The sequence below is a fragment of the Armigeres subalbatus genome, chromosome 1 (assembly GCF_024139115.2).
Source record: "Armigeres subalbatus isolate Guangzhou_Male chromosome 1, GZ_Asu_2, whole genome shotgun sequence".
NCBI lineage: Eukaryota > Metazoa > Arthropoda > Insecta > Diptera > Culicidae > Armigeres > Armigeres subalbatus.
In genome coordinates, this window is record NC_085139.1 from 209,207,444 (window position 1) to 209,231,854 (window position 24,411).

At 43.7% G+C, this 24,411-nt stretch overlaps 1 protein-coding gene across 1 annotated transcript; it reads right to left on the reverse strand.

Moving 5' to 3' along the window:
• Positions 1 to 17,027: 17,027 nt before the first annotated feature.
• On the reverse strand, positions 17,028 to 18,179 carry LOC134210377 (uncharacterized). The gene is made up of 2 exons (XM_062686432.1): positions 18,048 to 18,179; positions 17,028 to 17,979 (listed from the first exon to the last, which is right to left on the reverse strand). The coding sequence occupies exons 1-2, from the start codon at positions 18,065 to 18,067 to the stop codon at positions 17,076 to 17,078; spliced, it is 924 nt and encodes a 307-aa protein (XP_062542416.1). The 5' UTR covers positions 18,068 to 18,179; the 3' UTR covers positions 17,028 to 17,075.
• Between the last annotated feature and the right edge of the window lie 6,232 nt (positions 18,180 to 24,411).

Genomic DNA, 24,411 nt, shown 5'->3' on the forward strand with positions numbered 1-24,411 from the left:
TGGTGTGCGGTGAACTTTTTCTCCTTGTTGGTGGCCACCGGAAGTGCAAAACACGTGGCTTCGGGGGATTCACACATTTTGCCGAAAACTGCGCAGGCTGGTGGTGTGCGGTCGAGTGCCAGTCTACCTAGCCCGCATCTACCTATTCGTCGTCAGTGCAGTTTTGTGGTTTTTTTGCGCTGCATGTGCTGCTGATAGACTTGATGGGTTTATAATAGGTCCTAGAGCTTCACGATGCTAACTTGAACAGTCGACATCGAACGTCGTTGAATGGATCTAGTGAACAGAATTATTTTCTCACATGCCAAAAATGATGATTTATAACGCAATCCAATCTTCGTAGAAAATATGTTTCCCAATCATGTATTTAAAATTATGCTTAACGTTGTACACCCCTCAAATGAATTCACTTTAATTACGCACCTATTCTACCAAGGGCAGTCGTAAAATTTTTACGCAAACAAAATATATAATCAACGTCGAATATATCAAGATAACGGCATCGTGCACCTTCATTATAGCCCTCTTCTATCAATTCCTGACTGCAAGCGTAGCTCATATTGATAACTCATAAAATCAGAGTATGTAAGCACCAGATTCATTTTCAGCCAGGACGTATCCCTATCATGACGTCGCCCTTACAGCGCCAAACTGCATACGAACGTATGAATAAAGACCCTCCCTCTGCCATGCCCGGTGCGACAAGTTTTACGAGTGGCGTACTTTTATTTCATACTTTCCGCTTACAGATTACATTTTTTTTTGCGATCTCACCATCCCCCCAGACCACCCCCTCCGGGAAGTTTCGACTCCGCCGACACACCTTCACCGGGTTAGTATCGCCGAAAATTGTAGCACGTAGCGGCACCGAATCACCACCACCTCGGGATGGAAAACACTACGGAGACGATGACGACCGAAAGGAAAACCCCTGCAGCAGCAACAGCACCAAAGGAGATTTCCTTACTTCACCCTCGGCGAACAACGCAAAGTCGTGGTCGTCGTCGGTTCCTGCACAAAGAAGAAAAGATTGGCTCCAGGCTGGCGGGCACTCTCCCATCACATTAAAGATGATGGAACTTGCAGGGTGAAAGGGAGTTCGAGCGTGCTCGGATGGATGCTGGAATTCAAAGAGGTACACAGTTCCTACACAACAGGCTAACCGCTGGAGATGGTTCCGTTTTACTTATTTGGTGTTTCCGTGCTCTTTTGTCCGTACCGCTTCTTGCCCCCACCGGGGCTGCGAGCCGCCGTGGTCTACAACTTGGTGAGTATCGTAGTGGATGGGAGGTTTGGCTGTTCGATAAAAGGTTCACGTCGACACGCTGACCGGTGCTCAAGAAAAGGTAGCAGTCCCGTGTGTGACGAGGGGTTCGTAAATGTAGAATAAACTACTTTGGCATTGGGCTTCTGACAATTTCTGCCGTCAATTAAAAACATATAAGCTTCTTCAACCGGTTGATCGTGATAGTTAATCAATCATATCGGATGTCCGCAGAGGTAAACGCGATCTTCAAATAGCAATTGCTCATTTGAACATTGAAACTTGCACACTGAGAATGCTTGGAAAACCCCAGTCGATCATTCAGTTGACTCTTTGTGCAATTTCACTGATTCTGGTCAATCACGGAGTAGAAGAAAAGCAGAATAAGACAATGGTGGATGCCAGAGTCTATTATATAGAGTTGCACAAAGAGGATCTTCTTACACTTATTCTGAATGATCTTCTTGTTATTCTGTTTGCAACTTTCATTTTTGTTCAACCCTTAAAGTGACTTCACGGGAGTGTTCATTGCTAAAGCTTTTTAATTCGATATCCAAGTCACCACAGAGTGCAAACACGTGAGTTTCTTGTTGCCATCAATGCAAAGTGCCGAGTTGCCAAAACTGTTTGTGATGGCAGCCAGCGCTTACTCCACACCTCTAAAGCATTGAAAATACGGCATTTCAGATCAATTTTGAGGTATTTTATTTCACAAAATACAATGCAATTGTTATTTCTGTGTTACTTTGTTCTGCTTCAATATATCGATATCGAAAGCAAAAATATCGGTATGACCGATATAATGGATTCAAAATATCTATACAAAAATATCGATATTCCGATATATCGGAAGTATCGGAACGTCCCTACTCGGAAGTAGTGCGTAACGGTGTAAATTCGGCCATATCGCCAGGCTCGGTACAACACTGAAGCTGACAATAAGGCGTTTCTAACCCCGAATACCAAGTTGTCAGGGGACCCGTTTCGAGGGGATGAATGACATGCGGGGTGGAACAATTAGCCAGGTCGTTAACGGAGCCTGTGGAGGTTCCACAGAGTGAGGGCTGCTTCGGCGGCAAGTGGGTGGCAGTGGGTGGTATCCACACACCCCAAGTGGTGCACATATGGTGCAAGTGAAAGTAGTTCCTCCACAGAGTGAGGAACCGAATGTATGGGCGAGTACACAAATAATCCTCGCAAGGTACGTGTATGTGGTCGGTACCCGGTTTCAAAGTTTGAAATCAAATTGAAATCAAAATTTGCTGTCATGATGTCAATTATTTGATTACTTCAGTTGATCTCGTTTTGTATGGATTAACGGTTAACACAGCAGGAATGAGAGCATATTTTTACACTGTGAAAACATACTGAAAACACATTTTGCTATCAATGAAATCAACATGATTACTAAATTTGATATCATAAGATTTTTAATTTGATAACAAAATGAGTATTCAATTAGATTATGTTTATGAGCATTCATAACAACAACAGCATATTTTGTTTGCAGATTGCTTTTAATCTTCGTAAAACACATATTAGATAATCGACAGCATAATTTGATGTAAAGCTGCTATCATTATGATAACTGAGGAATGCATATTGAAAACATGTTGCGATATCAATTTGTATTAACTAACAATTGACATCAAATTTTGTTTTCAATATAATCACAACAGCAGAGCTTAATATCGATTTGCTCTCATTTTGTTAACCGACTTTGCTCGGGTAGTGATAGAATGACTGAAGCCTGGTTAGGTCTGGCAGGAGTGTCGGAGGGCAGATTCCTTTTTTGACGGGAGTTGATGCTTCTGTGGCTCTGTCTGGCTGTGTGGCCTAGGTCGTTGCCGATTATATCGAGTCGTATTATCTTCTATGTCGTTCGTAATAGTTGTTTTTAGAGGCGGCTTATTGGGCCTGCGCAAACCTCCTGTCTCGTCGGAGGGCCGTCGTGTCAGGGCTTTTTAGCGTCCCACCTAACACCAGGACCTGGGCTTTTCGATCCGCCATTGAAAGCACCGCAACCGCTGCACTAGGCACGGTGGCTCCGGATCAGAGAAACGACTGGTATGACGGCGAATGTGAGCAGTTAGTTGAGGAGAAGAATGCAGCATGGGCGAGATTGCTGCAACACCGCACGAGGGCGAACGAGGCACGATACAAACGGGCGCGGAACAGACAAAACTCGATTTTCCGGAGGAAAAAGCGCCAGCAGGAAGATCGAGACCGCGAAGAGACGGAGGAACTGTATCGCGCTAATAACGCACGAAAGTTCTATGAGAAGTTGGACCGTTCACGTAAGGGCCACGTGCCACAGCCCGATATGTGTAAGGACATAAACGGGAACCTTCTTACAAACGAGCGTGAGGTGATCCAAAGGTGGCGGCAGCACTACGAAGAGCACCTGAATGACGATATGGCAGACAACGGTGGCGGTATGGTAATGAACCTAGGAGCACGCGCGCAAGATATGCAACTTCCGGCTCTGAATCTCCAGGAAATCCAGGAGGAGATCGGCCGGCTGAAAAACAACAAAGCCCCTGGAGTTGACCAACTACCAGGAGAGCTGTTTAACCTTCTGTCTGTGCTCAAAAAAACTTACGTTGTCTGTGCTCTGGGGTCAAATTGACCCCAAATTGAAATTGCTATAACTTTTTTATTGTTTGGCCGATTTCGGATTTTTGGGGCTGTTTCGAAAGATAATTTAATCATCTTTCAAGTCGTAACCAAAGACTATTGGTGGGCGGGTACATCGCGGGGAGGGGTTTTAGTGAACAAGGGTACAAAAACAGTGATTTTTCATGATTATTTTACTTATATCCGAAAATCCTACCCATTTTGAACTGCACCTTTTTAAAAAGATTATGCAGGAAGGCGTGTGCTTTGGCATGAGGCGTTGATAAGTTATGAGCTTGGCCGCCAGGTGGTGGTATATTTGAACTCATTATTTTAGACTATTCAAGATATTCCGATATACAGAATTCTCCTCAGTGTAAATATTCTTATCGCACAAATTTAAAATTTGTTATACATCGGAATTACCTGAGTAGGCTAAAATAATGAATTCAAATATACCGCTACCTAGCGACCAAGTTCCAAACTAATTAATGCATCATGTCAAAGCACACGCCCTCCTGCATATCCGTTTTGAAAAGGTGCAGTTCAAAATGGGTAGGATTTTCAGATATAAGTAAAATAAGCATGAAAAATCACTGTTTTTGTACCCTTTTTTACGAAAACACCTTCCCGCGATGTACCCACCCACCTATATCCAATCTTTGGTAACTGCCTGAAATATGATTAAATTATCTTTCGAAACAGCCCCAAAAATCCAAAATTGCCCAAACTCTAAAAAAGTTATGGAAATTTCAATTTGGGGTCAATTTGACCCCAGAGCACAGACAACGTAAGTTTTTTGAAAAAAGAACACTGTAGTGCACATTTTCAATATTTTTCAAGTGTACCTCAGACAGACGATCTCGGCGAGTTTTACCAAACTACCAAAAATTAGGAAAATCGGTTGAAAATTAAAAAAATGGCAGCCACTCAAAGTGGCCTGGGGTCATATAGACCCCAGAGCACAGACAAAAGGTTAAACACGGTGGTGAAGCACTGGCTAGAGCGCTGCACTGGGTGATTACCGAGGTTTGGGAGGAAGAGGTTCTGCCGCAGGAGTGGATGGAAGGTGTCGTGAGTAAGCATATGCGGTATTTCGAAAAATTTCGTTTCAGGTGATTCGAAACGAAATTCCGCGGAATTTCGCGGAATTTGAGCATGGCGAAATCTGATTTCTTGATTTCGTTTCGTTTCGTAAAATTACAAAAATTTCGCTAGAAAAAACTAGCTTCTAACGAAATTTAACGGAATTTCGCGGAATTTCGAAACAAATTTGAACTTGAACCATGCTTTATATTATCAAAAAATTCGGCTGCGCCGCTGAACAAAATCATAAAATACAGCTTTTTGATTTTATATTTTTATGTTATACAGCTTTTTCTTTTAACGCTTAGTAATCCCATTATGAGTCGACAAATACGTGTTTAAATTTCTTCTATGAAACGTCTTCAGTGTTTTGTTAGAAATATCTAGAAGAAAATGAAAAGTTTCTTTAACTATTCTATCCTATGTTTTACAAAAGTGATCCGACTCAATATTTAGAACGTCAGGCTCAGAGTGTAAATTTAATTGGTTATAAATCAGATCAGTTTAACTTTGTTGGAGCGTCAAAGTCGTGGTGTGGATTCCTAGGGCCTTTAGCGCCTCTTTCTTATTAAAGGCCAATTTCTTCACCTCTGCTTAGGCCTCAAACCAGGTTTAAGCGCATGAGTAAGCACCGCTTAAGAGTTAGGAATGCCCGAAGGAAAACATAATGCAACGTTTTACGTTCAAGCAAAAATCAGAATCTTACCTAAAGGTAAGCATAAAAAGTTTAGAGGATTGAAGGTACTTATCACAACAGTCAATATTCGGCGAATCTTCGAAATGTACGTACAACCCCCAAGATTTAGATTTAAACTCTGTGATATTATTTGGCTTTTTGCACAATATGAGTGCATAATCGATCGTGTTGCTGCTGGTCACGGGACGTCAACTAGTCTAGGAAACGCAAACTGAAAAAAATCTGCCTCGCGAGCAGATTTTTTTAAATCGGTGTGCTATCGATCGTGTTGATGTTGGTCATGCTAGCTAGTGCGGGAGAATACGAGATTAAAAAAATAATGTCTGCATCGAAGAGCACAAAATTATGTAGTGCAGAATAGATCATGTTGCAAAGGATTATTAATCGAAGCACATTGATTGTGCGTCGGGTTGATTTGAAACACGGTTTTCGTCTTCGGGTTTTCAAAATAACCTCGTTTAGTCGCTTACCAAAGTGGCTTCACATGAATTACCTTTTCAACTAACCAACTATTCCCGATTTGGTAATGCAGCAACTCAAATGTAATCAAATTCGGTTGTATATAAGTCCGAGTATAAGACACATAAGTTGTTGTGCATCATGTGCTCGGGAAACTAATCTTCCTCTTCTAATCCTTAATTGACTGTAAGGACGTGGCCATTATCGTTGTTGGTCATGAATTGGAAACTCCGAAGCAAGTACAATGAGATTTTTTTATCCCAAGCAGATTATTCAATTGGTAAGCTATGCAATAGAGTGATTCAAATTTTGACTTTTTTGCCCCCCGATGCTTAAACGATTGCATTTGCTTTTTTATTAACCCACCTAAATTTTTTGCTAATTTGGATGTAAATTGAGTGAGCACGCGCGGTTTGAAGTTTGTATGAAAATTACTACGAAAACAATAACTTTAATGGAAAACCGTTCCCCAACGCTTCTCTTTAAGCTCTAACAACATATGAGTACATCGGCAACATAAGAAATTTTACAAGGAAACAGATAGTCTTTGTTGCGAAACGATTGGATGCCCGCAAGAAAAGTTATTAAGGAAATACTGATTCGTGGGAAATTCAATTTAACACGTAAAAGAATAACAGCAATATCAATAATGAGCATTTTTGTTTTCTTCATAACTTTGCTTCTAAACGAGAAATCGCTTCGGAACAACAACTGCCATTCAGCTTGAGAAGTATTCTGCGTAGGCAATGTGTTGATCATATTTAAATAGTTCATGGGCCACCTCTCGGAACGATCTTCCACATAAGGGTCAGTTTTCACAGCAATTCCCATACAAACTTCAAATGACGTGTGCACAGTCAAATTACATCCAAAATTGCTTGGAGGATTATTAAAATGGCAAATGCAATCGTTAAAGCATCGGTGGGCAAAAAAGTCAAAATTTGAATCACTCTACTATGCATATTCGCTGTTTCTCGGCCAATCATATTCAGCAACTACGATGTGTACAACTAGTCAAGCTAAGCTACGCCATTTTTTACTATTTGTACAATATGTAAGTAACATTGCGGAGTCTTGAGCTTTTTCCATGCCTCATATGCACACACATACAAGGACAAACTTACAACAATTTCTTTATTTGTACTTACTGATATAAAACTTAAGTGATAAAAATTTTTTATCAAATTCAGGACCACTCGCTCCACGATGAATTCATTTGAAAGCGACAAAAATGCTGGGGTATCGCCTTATCGCCAATAGTATATAAACGGGAACGCGGCAATTTATCATAGACTGCTTCTTCTGTAATTATAGCTCTATTGGTTGCAAAACAGATATTTAACTTTGAAAAAGTTAAATTAGAATTGCGCTGCCCATGATCGCATATTTGTAACATTTGCATTTTGGTTGATTTTGTAAATCGTTTGTCAATCATCCCCAGAAACTTAATCATTTCCAGCTTACCACAGATAAACAAGATAGTAAAGTCTATTTTACTGTTGTGGGATAAGATGCAGTAGATTGAGCTTTCTTAACTATTCACAGGCTTTTTACAAAATGAACAAAAATGCTAGTATTACAAATATGCGATCATGGGCATTGCGTACCTATATAATGTAAAACAAACTCAAAAAAAATTCCGCGGAAAAAAATTAAAATTTCGTTTCGTTTCGTAAAATTTCGAATTCAATGGACCTTGATTTCGTATCGTTTCGAAATCTCGAAAGTAAATCTGTATTTCGTTTCGATTCGTTTCGAATAAACATAGACATTTGAAATTTCGTTTCGTTTCGTTTCGTTAGGAAAAAGTGTGTTATCGCATACCCTTAGTCGTGAGTCCCATCTACAAAAAAGGGCGATAAGCTAGATTGTAGCAACCACCGCGCAATCAAATTGCTGAACGCCGCCTACAAGGTACTCTCCCAAATTTTATGCCCCCGACTAACACCAATTGCAAGAGAGTTCGTGGGACAGTACCAGGCGGGATTTATGGGTGAACGCTCTACCACAGACCAGGTGTTCGCCATACGTCAGGTATTGCAGAAATGCCGCGAATACAACGTGCCCACACATCATCTATTTATCGACTTCAAAGCCGCATATGATACAATCGATCGGGACCAGCTATGGCAGCTAATGCACGAAAACGGATTTCCGGATAAACTGATACGATTGATCAAGGCGACGATGGATCGGGTGATGTGCGTAGTTCGAGTTTCAGGGGCATTCTCGAGTCCCTTCGAAACCCGCAGAGGGTTACGGCAAGGTGATGGTCTTTCGTGTCTTCTATTCAACATCGCTTTGGAGGGAGTAATACGAAGGGCAGGGATTGACACGAGTGGTACGATTTTCACGAAGTGCATCCAGTTATTTGGTTTCGCCGACGACATTGATATCATGGCACGTAACTTTGAGAGGATGGAGGAAGCCTACATCAGACTGAAAAGCGAAGCTAAACGGATTGGACTAGTCATCAACACGTCGAAGACGAAGTGCACGATAGGAAGAGGCTCAAGAGAAGTCAATGTAAGCCATACTACGAGTTTCTATCGGTGGTTGAAGAATTAGTGTACTTGGGCTCACTGGTGACCGCCGATAACGATACCAGCAGAGAAATTCGGAGGCGCATAGCGGCTGGAAATCGTACGAACTTTGGACTCCGCACGACGCTTCGATCGAATAGAGTTCATCCGCCGTACCAAACCGACTATCTACTAAACGCTTATAAGACCGGTAGTTCTCTACGGACACGAGACCTGGACGATGCTCGTGGAGGACCAACGCGCACTGGGAGTTTTTGAAAGGAAAGTGTTGCGTACCATCTATGGTGGGGTGCAGATGGTGGACGGTACGTGGGGGAGGCGAATGAACCACGAGTTGCATCAGCTGTTGGGAGAACCATCCATCGTTCACACCGCGAAAATCGGAAGACTGCGGTGGGCCGGGCACGTAGCCAGAATGTCGGACAGTAATCCGGTGAAATTGGTTCTCGACAACGATCCGACGGGAACAAGAAGGCGAGGTGCACAGCGGGCAAGGTGGATCGATCAGGAGGAGGACGATTTGCGAACCCTCCGCAGACTGCGTGGTTGGCGAAGTGCAGCCATGGACCGAGCTGAGTGGAGAAGTCTTCTACGTGCAGCACAGGCCACTCCGGCCTTAGTCTGATAATAATAATAAAGGTACTTGGTGCCACTCTGTTGCAGGACAAAAACAGTTTTTGGGTGACCACCACACTAATTGAGGATTATCTGGGCTTCGAAATGTCAACAGGTTGGTACCTCCTGCAAGGTATCTAGCTCCACACCTGTTCGATTTTTCATTTGTTTTTGGGAAAAAATGGGGAAAAAACTATGCTTTTTAATAATTCCGGAGCGCAATGGCCAATTGGGCCAATTTTCAATAGCGAAAAATTAGAAGTTGCGTCGAATGCAACCTGTTGCAAGCAAATCGGAGGCTAAGTACAATAATTTTTATTCACATTTTTTTGTACACACACACATACATACATACACACATACAGACATCACATAAATTCGTCGATTGGTATATAACACTAGACCCGAGCCTTCTATTATAGTTTTTGGAGTGATCTTATAGCCGTTACGTATACTTAGTATATGCGAGAGGTAAAAAGATGCCAGGTGACATTTACAAATGTCTTCACAGTGGATTAAAATGTCTTCAAATGTTTTCAATATTAAAATTTTGACTATCAGCTATCATCTCCTTGTTTTATTGATGTGGAAAAGTTCATTTTTTAACATTTGAATTGTTGGAGTTCAATTCAATTCAATTCAAATTAAATTTTTACAAGATAGATTTTTACAAGATAGGATTACTTAGGATTCTGGATTTTCTATTTAGTCTTTAATCAAAACTCCACCGGGTTTTTTAAACTGAATTTCCACGTGAATTTCTTCCGAGCTTGTTTTTAGAAGAATTTCCTCTAGGGATTCAAAATTTACCGTGAAATACTTGAAGAAATGATTTTCTGAAGGAACAACTTTCCAATAAATTCCTGATGGAGCTTTTGAAGGAATTCCTGAAGGAACATCTGGTTGTTTCTGGATAGAATTTCCGGAAAAAAAACCTTTAGATGTTCCTGTTGGAACATCTAAAGGATTTCCTGGGAGAATTTTCAGAGAAATTACTGAAGGAACTTCCGGGGGAACTGCTTGTAACGGTTTTATATTTTATTTTAATGAAATTTTAAGAAAATAATAAAAGTAAGAAAACTTCAGAAAACAAATTTAATTGAAAAAATGTATTAAAGTAATACTATATTGAATACAAGAAAATGTACAAAACTATCTATACTTCAGACCTCTCAGGGTCTGCCCGGGAGAATCGTTGGGGTGGACTCACTCCCCAAGCTTGCAACGCGAATTCAATTTCAACAAAGAGAATTATGAAGGAAAGGGATTTGCACGTGAATTAATTATGCTTTACACTAGATGTTGATCGGAAGTTCAAGAGCTGTTTTTTTCAATATTTGCAGTATAAGAGATATAAAGGAATGTAAAAAAATTCACCTGACTTCAATGGTTAGAGTGAATGCCAGTCGGTCGGTGGATGTTCGGACTACTGGCTGCGACCGGTCCACTTCCTCACCGACCCAATGTCGACGATTGGGTCGGATCCAGGGATGTATCATCCTGGGTTAAAGGGGCGTCACACGGTTTTCCTCTTCTGGATGTTTTTACCAAGGATGGGTAATTTGACTATTACTCACAGGCCACCGGTCAAAGGCCGTTCGATCACTATTGGCAACTCCAACAATGGGTGGTTGAACAAATCTTCTTCCGAGGAACTATCTCAGGCTGGTTTTGAATGCCGGTCCACCATAGGCGTAGCTAGAGTCCCGGTCTAGGGGATGGCCGTGGCCCCAGCTGGTGAGAGATAATATTCTTAGGCAATATAGAGCACTGCATGCACGGGCTGTCAAGGGTTTTTTTATGCCTTTGCCGCTCATTTTTCTTGTTGTTAACATCACTTTATATGCGAAAAATTAAATTGATTTCTAGCAATGGTGTGATTTAGTCAATACGTGTCTATTTTTCATATTCATTGTACTAATTATAGATAAATGTGTGGTGAGGATTCTGAATCGCGATGTCCTTCATTCGTATTTTCATTGATTATGCACAAGGTTTTCCTAATCAGCTTTGCAGTTTTTGGATCTCTTGCTTAACTTTTCAAAAGGACCTAAGTAACATTTTTTTCATGATTTAATTTGAGTACTGCAATCAAAAGCTTTCATGTTTTTCTGTTGATTGCGCTATTCAAATTAATTCATGAAAAAAATGTTACTTAGGTCCTTTTGAAAAGTTAAGCGAGATCTCTTTTTTACGTTTGTATGATATGCAGAAAACTTCGAAAACGTTTAAATAAAGGGGCCGTACTTTCTTCCCAACTTCATAATAATTGTATGATATTCCGATTTTTAAGAGCACTTTGCTGGGGCTAATGGGGAAAGTAGAAGGTCGGTTATTTCCTCACGCTCTATATAAATTAAAAAAACTGTGAGACGGTGAGTTTGAAAGCCTAGGAAAATTCCACCCTTAATAAAAGTAGAAACGAAGATGACTTGTTGATATTTAATAAAATTTCAATACAATCTCTATCATTGTGAGAGTTTAATAATTCTAATAACTTTAAAATCCGAAAAATGGAACCAAGAAGCAGTCGATAGCTCCGGAGAAAAAGGTTCGTCGGAAAAAAGATTATGTAACATTGGAAGAGGTGGCTATAGCAATAAATGAGGCGATGTCTCATCCACCGACAAGACAGCGACGGGCTCAACCATCCGGTTCGGGCTCCGGATCAAGGGCCGCTTCTGTAGCACACCCGAAGAAGAAGTGCGTGCGGAGATCGTATTATTAATTGTATTTTATATTTTTATAACATTACAACAATTTGCTCTTGGCTCCGTAGAGTTTTTATAAACAACTGAGCCTAATAAATAAACAAACTGAAAAAAATCCAATATTTTCATACTAAAGCAAAACGTCATACACAACTGAGCGCCTATCAAATAAAAAAGTTTAAAAATTCTAATATTTGCAGTAACTTTTGAGATATTATTTGATTTTTGTATTTTGTTTGTTTGTTCTACAATTCTGGAAATATTTTAAGGATTTTTGAAAAAAAAAATGATTGAGATCCGGAAGATGTTATTTAAGTATTGAATGAAAAATCGTATTTTGAGATTTCGTGAATAAACTTGATACTGAGGGCGAAAATACGACTGTCGCCCAAGCTCACTTAAAGTGACTTTTTATTGTTGTATAAGTTTGTTACTATTCATTAGGTCTATAAAAGAACTATTCTTCCTTATTCCACAACTAAATATCCGTTTAGATCTACGCCCTCCGATCTAAACAAAAAGACTAGAAAAGGCATATCTGTACAAGAGACCGAGTTTTGTTAAACAGTGAAAACTAATCATCTGGACTTGTAAGGACATTCTACTAAAAATAATTTGAACAACTGTCTTGCGACATACTTGAATAATATCCAATTTCTATTTTGGAAAGGTTTACAAAAGAATTATCGTTTGAACTCTCATTGGCTGGATTAAGGAGCATATAAGTATGGGAGTAACAATATACGTAAACAGTCACATTTTTTTTTCAAACTCTGGTCGAATAATATTCCAACTTCGGTTGAATCTATCCCTAGTTGAATGTCAGAACAGGGATGTATATAAATGTAAATGTAAAATAAACAATAACAAAAAAAGCAAATTTTAAGAATTGTGACCTAATACAATCGTAACGACTAGAGGATTTTCATGAGGAATATCATCAGGAGGAATTTCAGGAGGAATTCCTGGAGGAATTTAAGAAGAAATTTCTTCAGAAACTTCAGGATGAACTCCAGAGAGATTTTCTGGACGAATTCCTGAATGATTTTCCTAATGAATTCCTGAAGGATATTTATGATGAGTTTCTGTAGGAATTTCCAGTGGAATTCTCGAAGAATTTTTTGAAGAAACTTCCGGTGGAATTCTTAAAAGAACACTCCTGGATGAAGTTTTGGAGGAACTTCTTAAGGTATTGTTGCAGAAATTTTTGAAAGAAATCCTAGAGAAAATACCAGAGAAATTCTAGAGTATACTTTCGGAGGCATCCTTGGAAAATTTTTCAGCAACATTCTTAGCCGGCTACAAAGCAAGACCATGCTGAGGGTGGCTGGGTTCGATTCCCGGTGCCGGTCTAGGCAATTCCCTGGGCATAAAAGTATCATCGTGTTAGCCTCATGATATACGAATGCAGAAATGGTAACTTGGCTTAGAAACCTCGCAGTTAATAACTGTGGAAGTGCTTAATGAACACTAAGCTGCGAGGCGGCAATGTCCCAGTGGGGGATGTAATGCCAATGAATAAGATTCTTAGAGAATCTTCTAGAGGAATTCCTGAAGAATCTTCCGAAGGAAGTTCTGGAGCAATCTCTGGAGGAGCTTCCGGAGAAATTCGTGGAAGAACTTCCGGACGAATTCCTGGAAGAACTGCTAGAGGAATTCTCAAAGGAACTACCGGAGCTTCTCATTCTGGTTCTACCACAAAGGTTGAATAGATGAAATCAAGTTACAGAAGAATTCAGTCTAAATTAGATCGGTCATTGAGTTGAGTATGATCGGGATACATTTTCACAGATATGTCAAAAACGCCACCGCCACCAAGGAAAATTTAAGCGAATGCTGCCATCGGGAATTTTTGAACCAGCTAGTGTAAATGTATTTTTTCTGTTTGAGATGTTAAGCCCGAGACAAAGACTATAATAACTTTTGTAATATTTATATAATTTGCATATAGAAGTCACTAGGGCTACGAAATGGTGAGTTCATATTCGGGATGGAGCACCTAACATAGCTCTGCTCCTCACAAGTTCCATTACTCACGCTTCCGGGTCTTCCCGGGTCTTCCGATGACAATTGACCGCCAGCTAAGGGTTGCGTACTTAGCTGGTTGTCCTTCTGATATCAGCTAGATTGAAAGGGGGTGTCCTGTGGGGTCTGCCTAGGATGTGGTGGGGTTTGACAGTGGGCTCTGTGGAACTTCTATAAAAAGCTGCATGTGTCCGCAAGCAGGCCCTATCAAAGCGACCGTGTACCGCTCAAAGCGCACTAGCCTATCCCTGGTGTTGGGTGGGAATTTGAACAAATGTGATCCGACTGATTGAACGTCTGTCCACCTAGGAGGTGCGGCTCCAACAGCGTCGGTTCTGGCATCCAGCGGCTGAGTATGAAATGCTATTCCCCGGAAGCTAAAACGGCCATTCGTCGAAGAACTGGAGACGCGTGCTGCAGATATTCCGGAAGGTGGCAGCGTGGAAGACCAATGGATCGCCATCAAAAATGCCTTCATCGCCACCAGCAAGAACAATCTGGACGAACTGTGTACCCTGAGAAAACAATGGATTACCGACGAAACCTGGAGGAAGATAGAGGAGCAAAGAGAAGCCAAGGCCGCGATAGAGCGAGCAAAAAAACCAGGGGAGCTAAACTCTCGGCTCTTGGTAAGGAAGTAAAACGCTCATGTCGACGGGGCAAGCGAGCATGAGCAGACTCTCCGGCCGACGAAGGAGAGAGAACCGCAGCAACCGGGGACATTCGCCTCCTCTACAATATCTTACGACGCTTAAACGGGGCGAAGATGAATGCAGCGATGCCTGTGAAAGACGCGAATGATCAGTTATTGACCGACACAACTGATCAGCTGAAACACTGGTTTCACTGCGAACATCTTTTTCAAGTGCCAGCCAGGCCACCACCACCTCAGCATGATCTTCTTAGGATCCGACGAATAACATGCGTCAATACCGAAGCTCCATCACTACTAGAGATTCATACAGCCATCCAAAGCATGAAATCGAACACCGCCCCAAGGGGCGATCGCATATCAGCCGAGATGCTCAAAGCTGACCCCATGACATCCGCTCAACTACTGCAACGTTTATTTCGTAATATCTGGGACACCGCAACTTTCCCGGTCGACTAGATGCAAGGTATTGTAGTGAAAGTACTGGGTGACCTGACTTTATGTGATAACTGGCGAGGCATTATGTTGTTGTGTACCGTTCTCAAAGTTCTGTGCAAAGTTATCCTAGCCCGGATTCAGGAGAAGATTGATGCGACTCTCCGGCGGCAGCAGGCCCGCTTCCGTGCCGGAAGATCATGTGTGGACCATATTGTCATGCTCCGTATCTTTCTGTAGCAGGTCAACGAATTCCAAGAGTCCCTTTACTTGGTATTCATTGACTACGAAAAAGCTTTCGACCGTCCCAACATCAAGAGTATGGGGCGCCCTAAGACACAATGGGGTCTTCCCGAGTAGGACACATGTTCCAATTTAGTTGCCGCAACTTATATGTGACCGAATTCGGTCATATTGAAGTTGCTGCAATCAAATTTATTCTAAGAACTAAGGGAACCTCCTGGAAATAACATTTATCGTCCAACAGCTGGATGTCAGAGAAATGCAGATGCTCGGAACGAGTCTTGACTAGAAACTAAGTGTAAAACCAATTTGTTCACTAATCACCAATGACAATTCTATGTTTTATTTGAGTAAAATACTGTAAAATAATTACATTTCTACTTCATAATGGGCATGTAGAGCTCGCTGGGTGCTTTTGAGATGATTCCAGTTGGAGTAGTAGATTTTATGCTCCGCACTGCATGCAACGGTTCCAAAAACCACAGCGTTTGCATTTTTGAGAAATTTGGTGGGCAGGCAGTAATAAAAAATTTGAATGTGATGAACTTTACTCAGGATTTAGGAAACAGATTCTATGTTTTTGAATATCTTCTCCTCGCTAACGATTGGATTGTTCAGATTCTTTTGGATCACTAGGCTCGTACTCGATGACATTGGAAATTAAAATATGCTTTTACCAAAATCAAAGTTGGTGTAGAAAAATCGATATTGCGTGACCCCTCGGATACATATTCCATTGCTTTAGATCTCCCATCGTGACTTCTTCGGGGGAAACATTGTCGGCAGCACCGAAGTGAACAACACTTTCTTATAGCCACAAAAACGTGGCAACTGGACGACGGCTATGAACGGCGTGGAGAGAGTTCATCGGAAACCAAATCGTCGTCGTTGGATTCCATTACCCGCAAAGCAGCAGAAAATATGATACCTTCTTTTTGCTGCCAAGGTGCTACTGAAGAAAGCGAAAAGGAAATGATTGCACGTAGCAGACAACAGCAGAACAGTGAGTGCAGTACATTTCCTCCTTATGAAGTTCAAGCAATTTTTGAATGAAGAGAAGAAGTACGCTAGTGTGAGACAGTGCAGTGTCGTCGAGTTGGTAAAAGAAAGCTAAAATTTGCATCAATTTGTTTTGTTCCCTTGACGGAACTGAAGTTCTTCCCCTAGGGAATAAAAATCGACCATCATAAATCAATAAATCGTTGTTCTTGCCGGACTCAACCTTGCAGAGCATTTCGAATATGAACTTCTCCACTTTCATGATATTAATGCGGTAACTTTGGCTCATAATTACTTGGTGAATCCGTGGGCTGGCTTCAGGTCCCTGTTGATAATTTATGACCCACTTGCCAGATGACCGCTCGTTTTTGCTAGGCTTAGATCAACTCCGAAAGATGATGAGCAATTACCAACGAAATGATTATAGCGGCCTATCATCGTCGTCGTCGGTTGGATTGCCATTCGTCGTCTAGGAAACCCTCTCCGGTCCGGCATGGCGCTCGATGCGAGGCAAGGGCAAATACACCAGCAAGTGGACATTGTAATGACCGTAATTATCGCCGATCATTTGACCGTGTAAGAAGATGCTGCCTGCGTTAGTGTTCTATTTATAACCCACTTTACGCGGCGGTGGTAATTGATAGAGGAGACAAGTGATTATTAATAGACTCAATAACCTATCTTTCAGCGGGAAGTTCTATTTTATTGATTGCGATAGTGGTGCGCTTAATTACTGAGTGATGTCGTTGGTCGTGTTGTTGCAGCAAACGAACCCATCCATCCTCGTTTGATCCGGACAGGAGGGTTTATCACCGAACATTTGCATTGCGAATTGACGGTCGCTCTTCAGGAACTCCAACAACCGGTCGAACCACGCACAATCCCAATTGTTCCGTCCTCCCATTGAGATGTCCCACGTCCTTGAGAACTTCCCTCGAAGTCCGTCGATTTTGGCCAACGAGTTGTCATGCAAGTAGAAAGTGCTGACTTGAGGAAACTTCCACAGCGACACGTCTAATGTTGTCAATTGATTGTCCGAAATATCAATTGACCTTAATTTAAGCAGTGAAACCTCCTCCGTTGCCGTTATGCTGGATATGCGATTGCCAGCCAAGGATAACACCAACAAATCCCACAAACTCTTGAAATCGTCCAGCGATACACTTTCAATGGCATTGTTATCCACCTTCAACGACTCCAGCTTGATCAGATGCCGCACATTTCCTATTTCTGTTAGTTTATTTTTCCTCACGTCCAGGTGGGTCAGCCTGTAGTCGTCCTCTGTGATCTCCAGCTTCTCAATGCCATCGTTTGACAAATCCAAAATTGAAAACCTCATCGAATCGATTGGAAACACCGCAATCGACGAGCTCCCCTCCTGTGCAAAATTCGTGATCTTCAGGTTGGTTATGTCATACAGACTGCCGTTCAACAGCTGCCGTATGTTTTCGATCGTCCCGTTACGGATCCATAGCTCCCGATCCTCGTTGAACCTGGCCTTGGCCAGCGCTTGATCGTCATAGTTGCTGCAATCGGCGTCGTACACGTAGAATCCTTCCTTCATGCTGATCCGGTGCTGACAGATGTGCAGATGATCGCTGATGGCGTCGGTCAGCAATGTCAAAAATGTGTACCTTCAAACAAAAGACACGCGAAATAATTCATTCGACTGTAGCCACATGTTGACGGAGATCACACTCACCACAGCAGTAGTTTAAACATCTTAGCGTATGAAGCGGCTTCCAATAACTGATTGATAAGCCCGGAGGAGAAAGACTCGGAGCGAAGCAGACTTGATGCTGGGATGCTGTTTTATGTTTCTATAGAAACTGAATGTTGGGAAAGGTCATTATTTCGTTTGACAACAAAATGGAAAGTAATTGGATGGATGGCGAAAAATAAATGAAAGGGATACTGATCAAAAATATTTGAGGAACGAATAACATTTAGTCAGAAATCAATGAAAATAAGAAGAAAAGAATTAAGGAGGATAAAAGAGAACATGGTTTAGTAAGAACTGAATAAAAGACTATTAACCATAAAGAAAGAAAAATAGTTATTACTAATAGATCTATTCAACATTAAAGAAGAATTTAGAGATAGTAATATAAAATGAAAAGAGGTAATTAATAATAGATTTTGAAAATATTTTCCCAAGAGACCCCCATTGGGAGAAATAGAAAAAAAGACAGTGTTTTTTAATAACTCTGGAACGCAATGGCCGATTGGGCCAATTGGGTCCTAAAGCCCTACATCGTTTATGGTTGCAAACGATGCATCGGTCAAGAATACTTGAACTGATGTTATAAAAACTCTGATAAAAGTTTAAATGAATCATCAGCCCAAAACGTCAGGCCCATATATTAACTGTCAAAGGTTGAGTCAAGTGCCCTGCGGTGTTTTGCTAGTGCGTTTGAATCATATTATTCCGTACGTCAAACAAGACCGAAAATGTTGAGGAAGCATTTTTCATCTATTTTTAAATTTCAAATTAAACAATGTTCCTTTCAATTTTTGAGTCGAAAGAAAAACTGACGCATTCAGGATGATTAACTTCATCGTTACCTGAAAGAAAATTGATTATCGATTCTTCATTTTAGGACCCAATTTTGAACAGCAAATAATTAGGAAGGATTCCGCGTCGAAAGCAACCTGTTGCCAAACCAAATGTTCGAAACAGATCCGGAGCCCGTGAACCGATCATAGATTAAGGACAGATTACTAGAACAGTTTATGCATCCATATTGGACCATATTGTCACGCTCCGCATCATTCTGGAGCAGGTCAACGAATTCCAAGAGTCCTTTTACTTGGTATTCATTGACTACGAAAAAGCTTTCGACCGTCTCAATAACGAGAATATGTGGGGCGCCCTGAGACGCAAAGGAGTTCCTGAGAAAATCATCGGCCTCATCGAGGCACAGTGCGAGGCCTTCTCGGATAGAGTGCTGCACAATGGGGTATTGTCCGACCCTATCCGGGTCGTAGCTGGTGTGAGGCAAGGATGTATTCTATCACCGTTACTGTTCCTCATCGTAATCGACGAGATTCTGGTAGATGCGATTGACCGTGAACCAAACCGCGGGCTGTTATGGCAGCCTATAACCATGGAGCACCTAAATGATTTCGAATTGGCGGATGATGTTGCACTCCTCGCGCAACGGTGCTCTGATATGCAGAGTAAGCTCAACGACCTTGCCGAGCGCTCCTCTTCGGCAGGTTTAGTCATCAACGGCAACAAAACCAAATCGTTGGATGTAAACACGGTGACTCCTTCCAGTTTCACAGTAGCCGGGCAACCAGTGGAGAATGTTGAAAGCTCCCAATATCTTGGTAGCCAAATGGCGTCAGACGGCGGCACCAAAATCGACATAGGCGCACGGATCAAGAAAGCAAGGGCTTCCTTTGCGAGTTTAAGAAATATCTGGAAAAACAGGCAGATAAGTGAACGCACCAAAATACGAATTTTCAACTCTAACGTGAAATCTGTGCTGTTATACGCTAGCGAAACATGGTGTGTATCAGTGGAGAACACTCAACGGCTGCAGGTGTTCATTAACAGATGCCTGCGGTATATAATTCGGGCCTGGTGGCCTCACAACTGGATCTCAAACAACGAGGTCCATCGTCGTTTCCACCAGAGGCCGATAGCAACAGAAATTCGGGATCGGAAGTGGGGCTGGGCCGCGTAGGGGCGGAAACGAAATCTGTAAATAAGCATTAAACTGGAACCCAGCGGGACATCGCAGCAGAGGCAGACCCAGAGGCTCATTGAAAGGAGGCTTCCGAGCCTCATGATGGGAGGCTTCCGAGCCTCTTGAAAGGAGGCTTCCGAGCCTCTTGAAAGGAGGCTTCCGAGCCTCTTGAAAGGAGGCTTCCAAGCCTCTTGAAAGGAGGCTTCCGAGCCTCTTCAAAGGAAGCTTCTGAGCCACTTCAAAGGACGCTTCTGAGTCACTTGAAAGGAGGCTTCTGAGCTCTTGAAAGGAGGCTTCTGAGCCTCTTGAAAGGAGGCTTCTGAGCCTCTTGAAAGGAGGCTTCTGAGCTCTTGAAAGGAGGCTTCTGAGCTCTTGAAAGGAGGCTTCTGAGCCTCTTGAAAGGAGGCTTCTGAGCCTCTTGAAAGGAGGCTTCCAGCCTCTTGAAAGGAGGCTTCTGAGCCTCTTGAAAGGAGGCTTCTGAGCCTCTTGAAAGGAGGCTTCTGAGCCCTCTTGAAAGGAGGCTTGAGGCCTCTTGAAAGGAGGCTTCTGAGCCTCTTGAAAGGAGGCTTCTGAGCTCTCTTGAAAGGAGGCTTCTGAGCCTCTTGAAAGGAGGCTCTGAGCCTCTTGAAAGGAGGCTTCTGAGCCTCTTGAAAGGAGGCTTCTGAGCCTCTTGAAAGGAGGCTCTGAGCCTCTTGAAAGGAGGCTTCTGAGCCTCTTGAAAGGAGGCCTGAGCCTCTTGAAAGGAGGCTTCTGAGCCTCTTGAAAGGAGGCCTGAGCCTCTTGAAAGGAGGCTTCTGAGCCTCTGAAAGGGAGGCTTCTGAGCCTCTTGAAAGGAGGCTTCTGAGCCTCTTGAAAGGAGGCTTCCTGAGCCTCTTGGAAAGGAGGCCTGAGCTCTTGAAAGGAGGCTTCCTGAGCCTCTTGAAAGGAGGCTTCTGAGCCTCTTGAAAGGAGGCTTCTGAGCTCTTGAAAGGAGGCTTCTGAGCCTCTTGAAAGGAGGCTTCTGAGCCTCTTGAAAGGAGGCTTCTGAGCCTCTTGAAAGGAGGCTTCCAGCCTCTTGAAAGGAGGCTTCTGAGCCTCTTGAAAGGAGGCTCTGAGCCTCTTGAAAGGAGGCTTCTGAGCCTCTTGAAAGGAGGCTTCCTGAGCCTCTTGAAAGGAGGCTCTGAGCCTCTTGAAAGGAGGCTTCCTGAGCCTCTTGAAAGGAGGCTTCTGAGCTCTTGAAAGGAGGCTCTGAGCCTCTTGAAAGGAGGCTTCTGAGCCTCTTGAAAGGAGGCTCTGAGCCTCTTGAAAGGAGGCTTCTGAGCCTCTTGAAAGGAGGCTTCTGAGCCTCTTGAAAGGAGGCTTCTGAGCCTCTTGAAAGGAGGCTTCTGAGCCTCTTGAAAGGAGGCTTCTGAGCCTCTTGAAAGGAGGCTCTGAGCCTCTTGAAAGGAGGCTTCTGAGCCTCTTGAAAGGAGGCTTGAGCCTCTTGAAAGGAGGCTTCTGAGCCTCTTGAAAGGAGGCTTCTGAGCCTCTTGAAAGGAGGCCTGAGCCTCTTGAAAGGAGGCTTCTGAGCCTCTTGAAAGGAGGCTTGAGCCTCTTGAAAGGAGGCTTCTGAGCCTCTTGAAAGGAGGCTCTGAGCTTCTTGAAAGGAGGCTTCCTGAGCCTCTTGAAAGGAGGCTCTGAGCCTCTTGAAGGAGGCTCTGAGCCTCTTGAAAGGAGGCCTGAGCCTCTTGAAAGGAGGCTTCTGAGCCTCTTGAAAGGAGGCTCTGAGCCTCTTGAAAGGAGGCTTCCTGAGCCTCTTGAAAGGAGGCTTCTGAGCCTCTTGAAAGGAGGCTTCTGAGCCTCTTGAAAGGAGGCCTGGAGCCTCTTGAAAGGAGGCTCTGAGCCTCTTGAAAGGAGGCTTCTGAGCCTCTTGAAAGGAGGCTCTGAGCTCTTGAAAGGAGGCTTCTGAGACTCTTGAAAGGAGGCTTCTGAGACTCTTGAAAGGAGGCTCTGAGCCTCTTGAAAGGAGGCTCTGAGCCTCTTGAAAGGAGGCTTCTGAGCCTCTTGAAAGGAGGCTTCCTGAGCCTCTTGAAAGGAGGCTTGAGCCTCTTGAAAGGAGGCCTGAGCCTCTTGAAAGGAGGCTTCTGAGCCTCTTGAAAGGAGGCCTGAGCCTCTTGAAAGGAGGCTTCTGAGCTCTCTTGAAAGGAGGCTTCTGAGCCTCTTGAAAGGAGGCTTCTGAGCCTCTTGAAAGGAGGCTCTGAGCCTCTTGAAAGGAGGCTTCTGAGGCCTCTTGAAAGGAGGCTTCTGAGCCTCTTGAAAGGAGGCTTCTGAGCCTCTTGAAAGGAGGCTCTGAGCCTCTTGAAAGGAGGCTTGAGCTCTTGAAAGGAGGCTTCTGAGCCTCTTGAAAGGAGGCTCTGAGCCTCTTGAAAGGAGGCTTCCTGAGCCTCTTGAAAGGAGGCTCTGAGCCTCTTGAAGGAGGCTTCTGAGCCTCTTGAAAGGAGGCTTCTGAGCCTCTTGAAAGGAGGCTTCTGAGCCTCTTGAAAGGAGGCCTGAGCCTCTTGAAAGGAGGCTTCTGAGCCTCTTGAAAGGAGGCTCTGAGCCTCTTGAAAGGAGGCTCTGAGCCTCTTGAAAGGAGGCTTCTGAGCCTCTTGAAAGGAGGCTTCTGAGCCTCTTGAAAGGAGGCTTCTGAGCCTCTTGAAAGGAGGCTTCTGAGCTCTTGAAAGGAGGCCTGAGCCTCTTGAAAGGAGGCTCTGAGCCTCTTGAAAGGAGGCTTCTGAGCCTCTTGAAAGGAGGCTCTGAGCCTCTTGAAAGGAGGCTTCTGAGCTCTTGAAAGGAGGCTTGAGCCTCTTGAAAGGAGGCTTCTGAGCCTCTTGAAAGGAGGCTTCTGAGCCTTCTTGAAAGGAGGCTTCTGAGCCTCTTGAAAGGAGGCTTCCTGAGCCTCTTGAAAGGAGGCTTCTGAGCCTCTTGAAAGGAGGCTCTGAGCCTCTTGAAAGGAGGCTTCCTGAGCCTCTTGAAAGGAGGCATCTGAGCCTCTTGAAAGGAGGCATCTGAGCCTCTTGAAAGGAGGCATCTGAGCCTCTTGAAAGGAGGCTCTGAGCCTCTTGAAAGGAGGCTTCTGAGCCTCTTGAAAGGAGGCTTCTGAGCCTCTTGAAAGGAGGCTTCTGAGCCTCTTGAAAGGAGGCTTCTGAGCCTCTTGAAAGGAGGCTTCTGAGCTCTTGAAAGGAGGCTTCCTGAGCCTCTTGAAAGGAGGCCTGAGCCTCTTGAAAGGAGGCTTCTGAGCCTCTTGAAAGGAGGCTCTGAGCCTCTTGAAAGGAGGCTTCTGAGCCTCTTGAAAGGAGGCCTGGAGCCTCTTGAAAGGAGGCTCTGAGCCTCTTGAAAGGAGGCTTCTGAGCCTCTTGAAAGGAGGCTTCTGAGCCTCTTGAAAGGAGGCCTGAGCCTCTTGAAAGGAGGCTTCTGAGCCTCTTGAAAGGAGGCTTGAGCCTCTTGAAAGGAGGCTTCTGAGCCTCTTGAAAGGAGGCTCTGAGCTCTTGAAAGGAGGCTTCTGAGCCTCTTGAAAGGAGGCTCTGAGCCTCTTGAAAGGAGGCTTCTGAGCCTCTTGAAAGGAGGCTTGAGCCTCTTGAAAGGAGGCCTGAGCCTCTTGAAAGGAGGCTTCTGAGCCTCTTGAAAGGAGGCTTCTGAGCCTCTTGAAAGGAGGCTTCTGAGCCTCTTGAAAGGAGGCTTCCTGAGTCTTGAAAGGAGGCTTCTGAGCCTCTTGAAAGGAGGCATCTGAGCCTCTTGAACGGAGGCTTCTGAGCCTTTTGAAAGGAGGCTTCTGACCCTCTTGAAAGGAGGCTTGAGCCTCTTGAAAGGAGGCTTCTGAGCCTCTTGAAAGGAGGCTTCCTGAGCTCTTGAAAGGAGGCTCTGAGCCTCTTGAAAGGAGGCTTCTGAGCCTCTTGAAAGGAGGCTTGAGCCTCTTGAAAGGAGGCTTCTGAGCCTCTTGAAAGGAGGTTTCTGAGCCTGAAAGGAGGCTTTTGAGCCTTTTGAAAGGAGGCTTCTGAGCCTCTTGAAAGGAGGCTTCTGAGCCGCGTGAAAGGGGGCTACTGAGCCTCTCGCAAGGAGGGCCCTGAGCCTCTTGAAAGGAGGCTTCTGAGCCTCTTGAAAGGAGGCTTCTGAGCCTCTTGAAAGGAGGCTTCTGAGCCTCTTGAAAGGAGGCTTCCGAGCCTCTTGAAAGGAGGCTTCCGAGCCTCTTGAAAGGAGGCTTCCGAGCCTCTTGAAAGGAGGCTTCCGAGCCTCTTGAAAGGAGGCATCCGAGCCTCTTGAAAGGAGGCTTCTGAGCCTCTTGAAAGGAGGCTTCCGAGCCTCTTGAAAGACGGATCGGAGCAACTTGAAAAGCGGCTCTAGACCCTCTCGGAAGGATGTTTCCGAGCCTCTTGA

What these genes read in the sequence shown, in the direction of transcription:
- LOC134210377 (XM_062686432.1), bottom strand. Translation starts at nt 18,067, where the DNA reads ATGTTTAAACTACTGCTGTG. An exon ending in ATGTTTAAACTACTGCTGTG is followed by an intron (nt 17,980 to 18,047) that starts GTGAGTGTGATC and finishes TTTTGTTTGAAG; the next exon opens with GTACACATTTTTGACATTGC.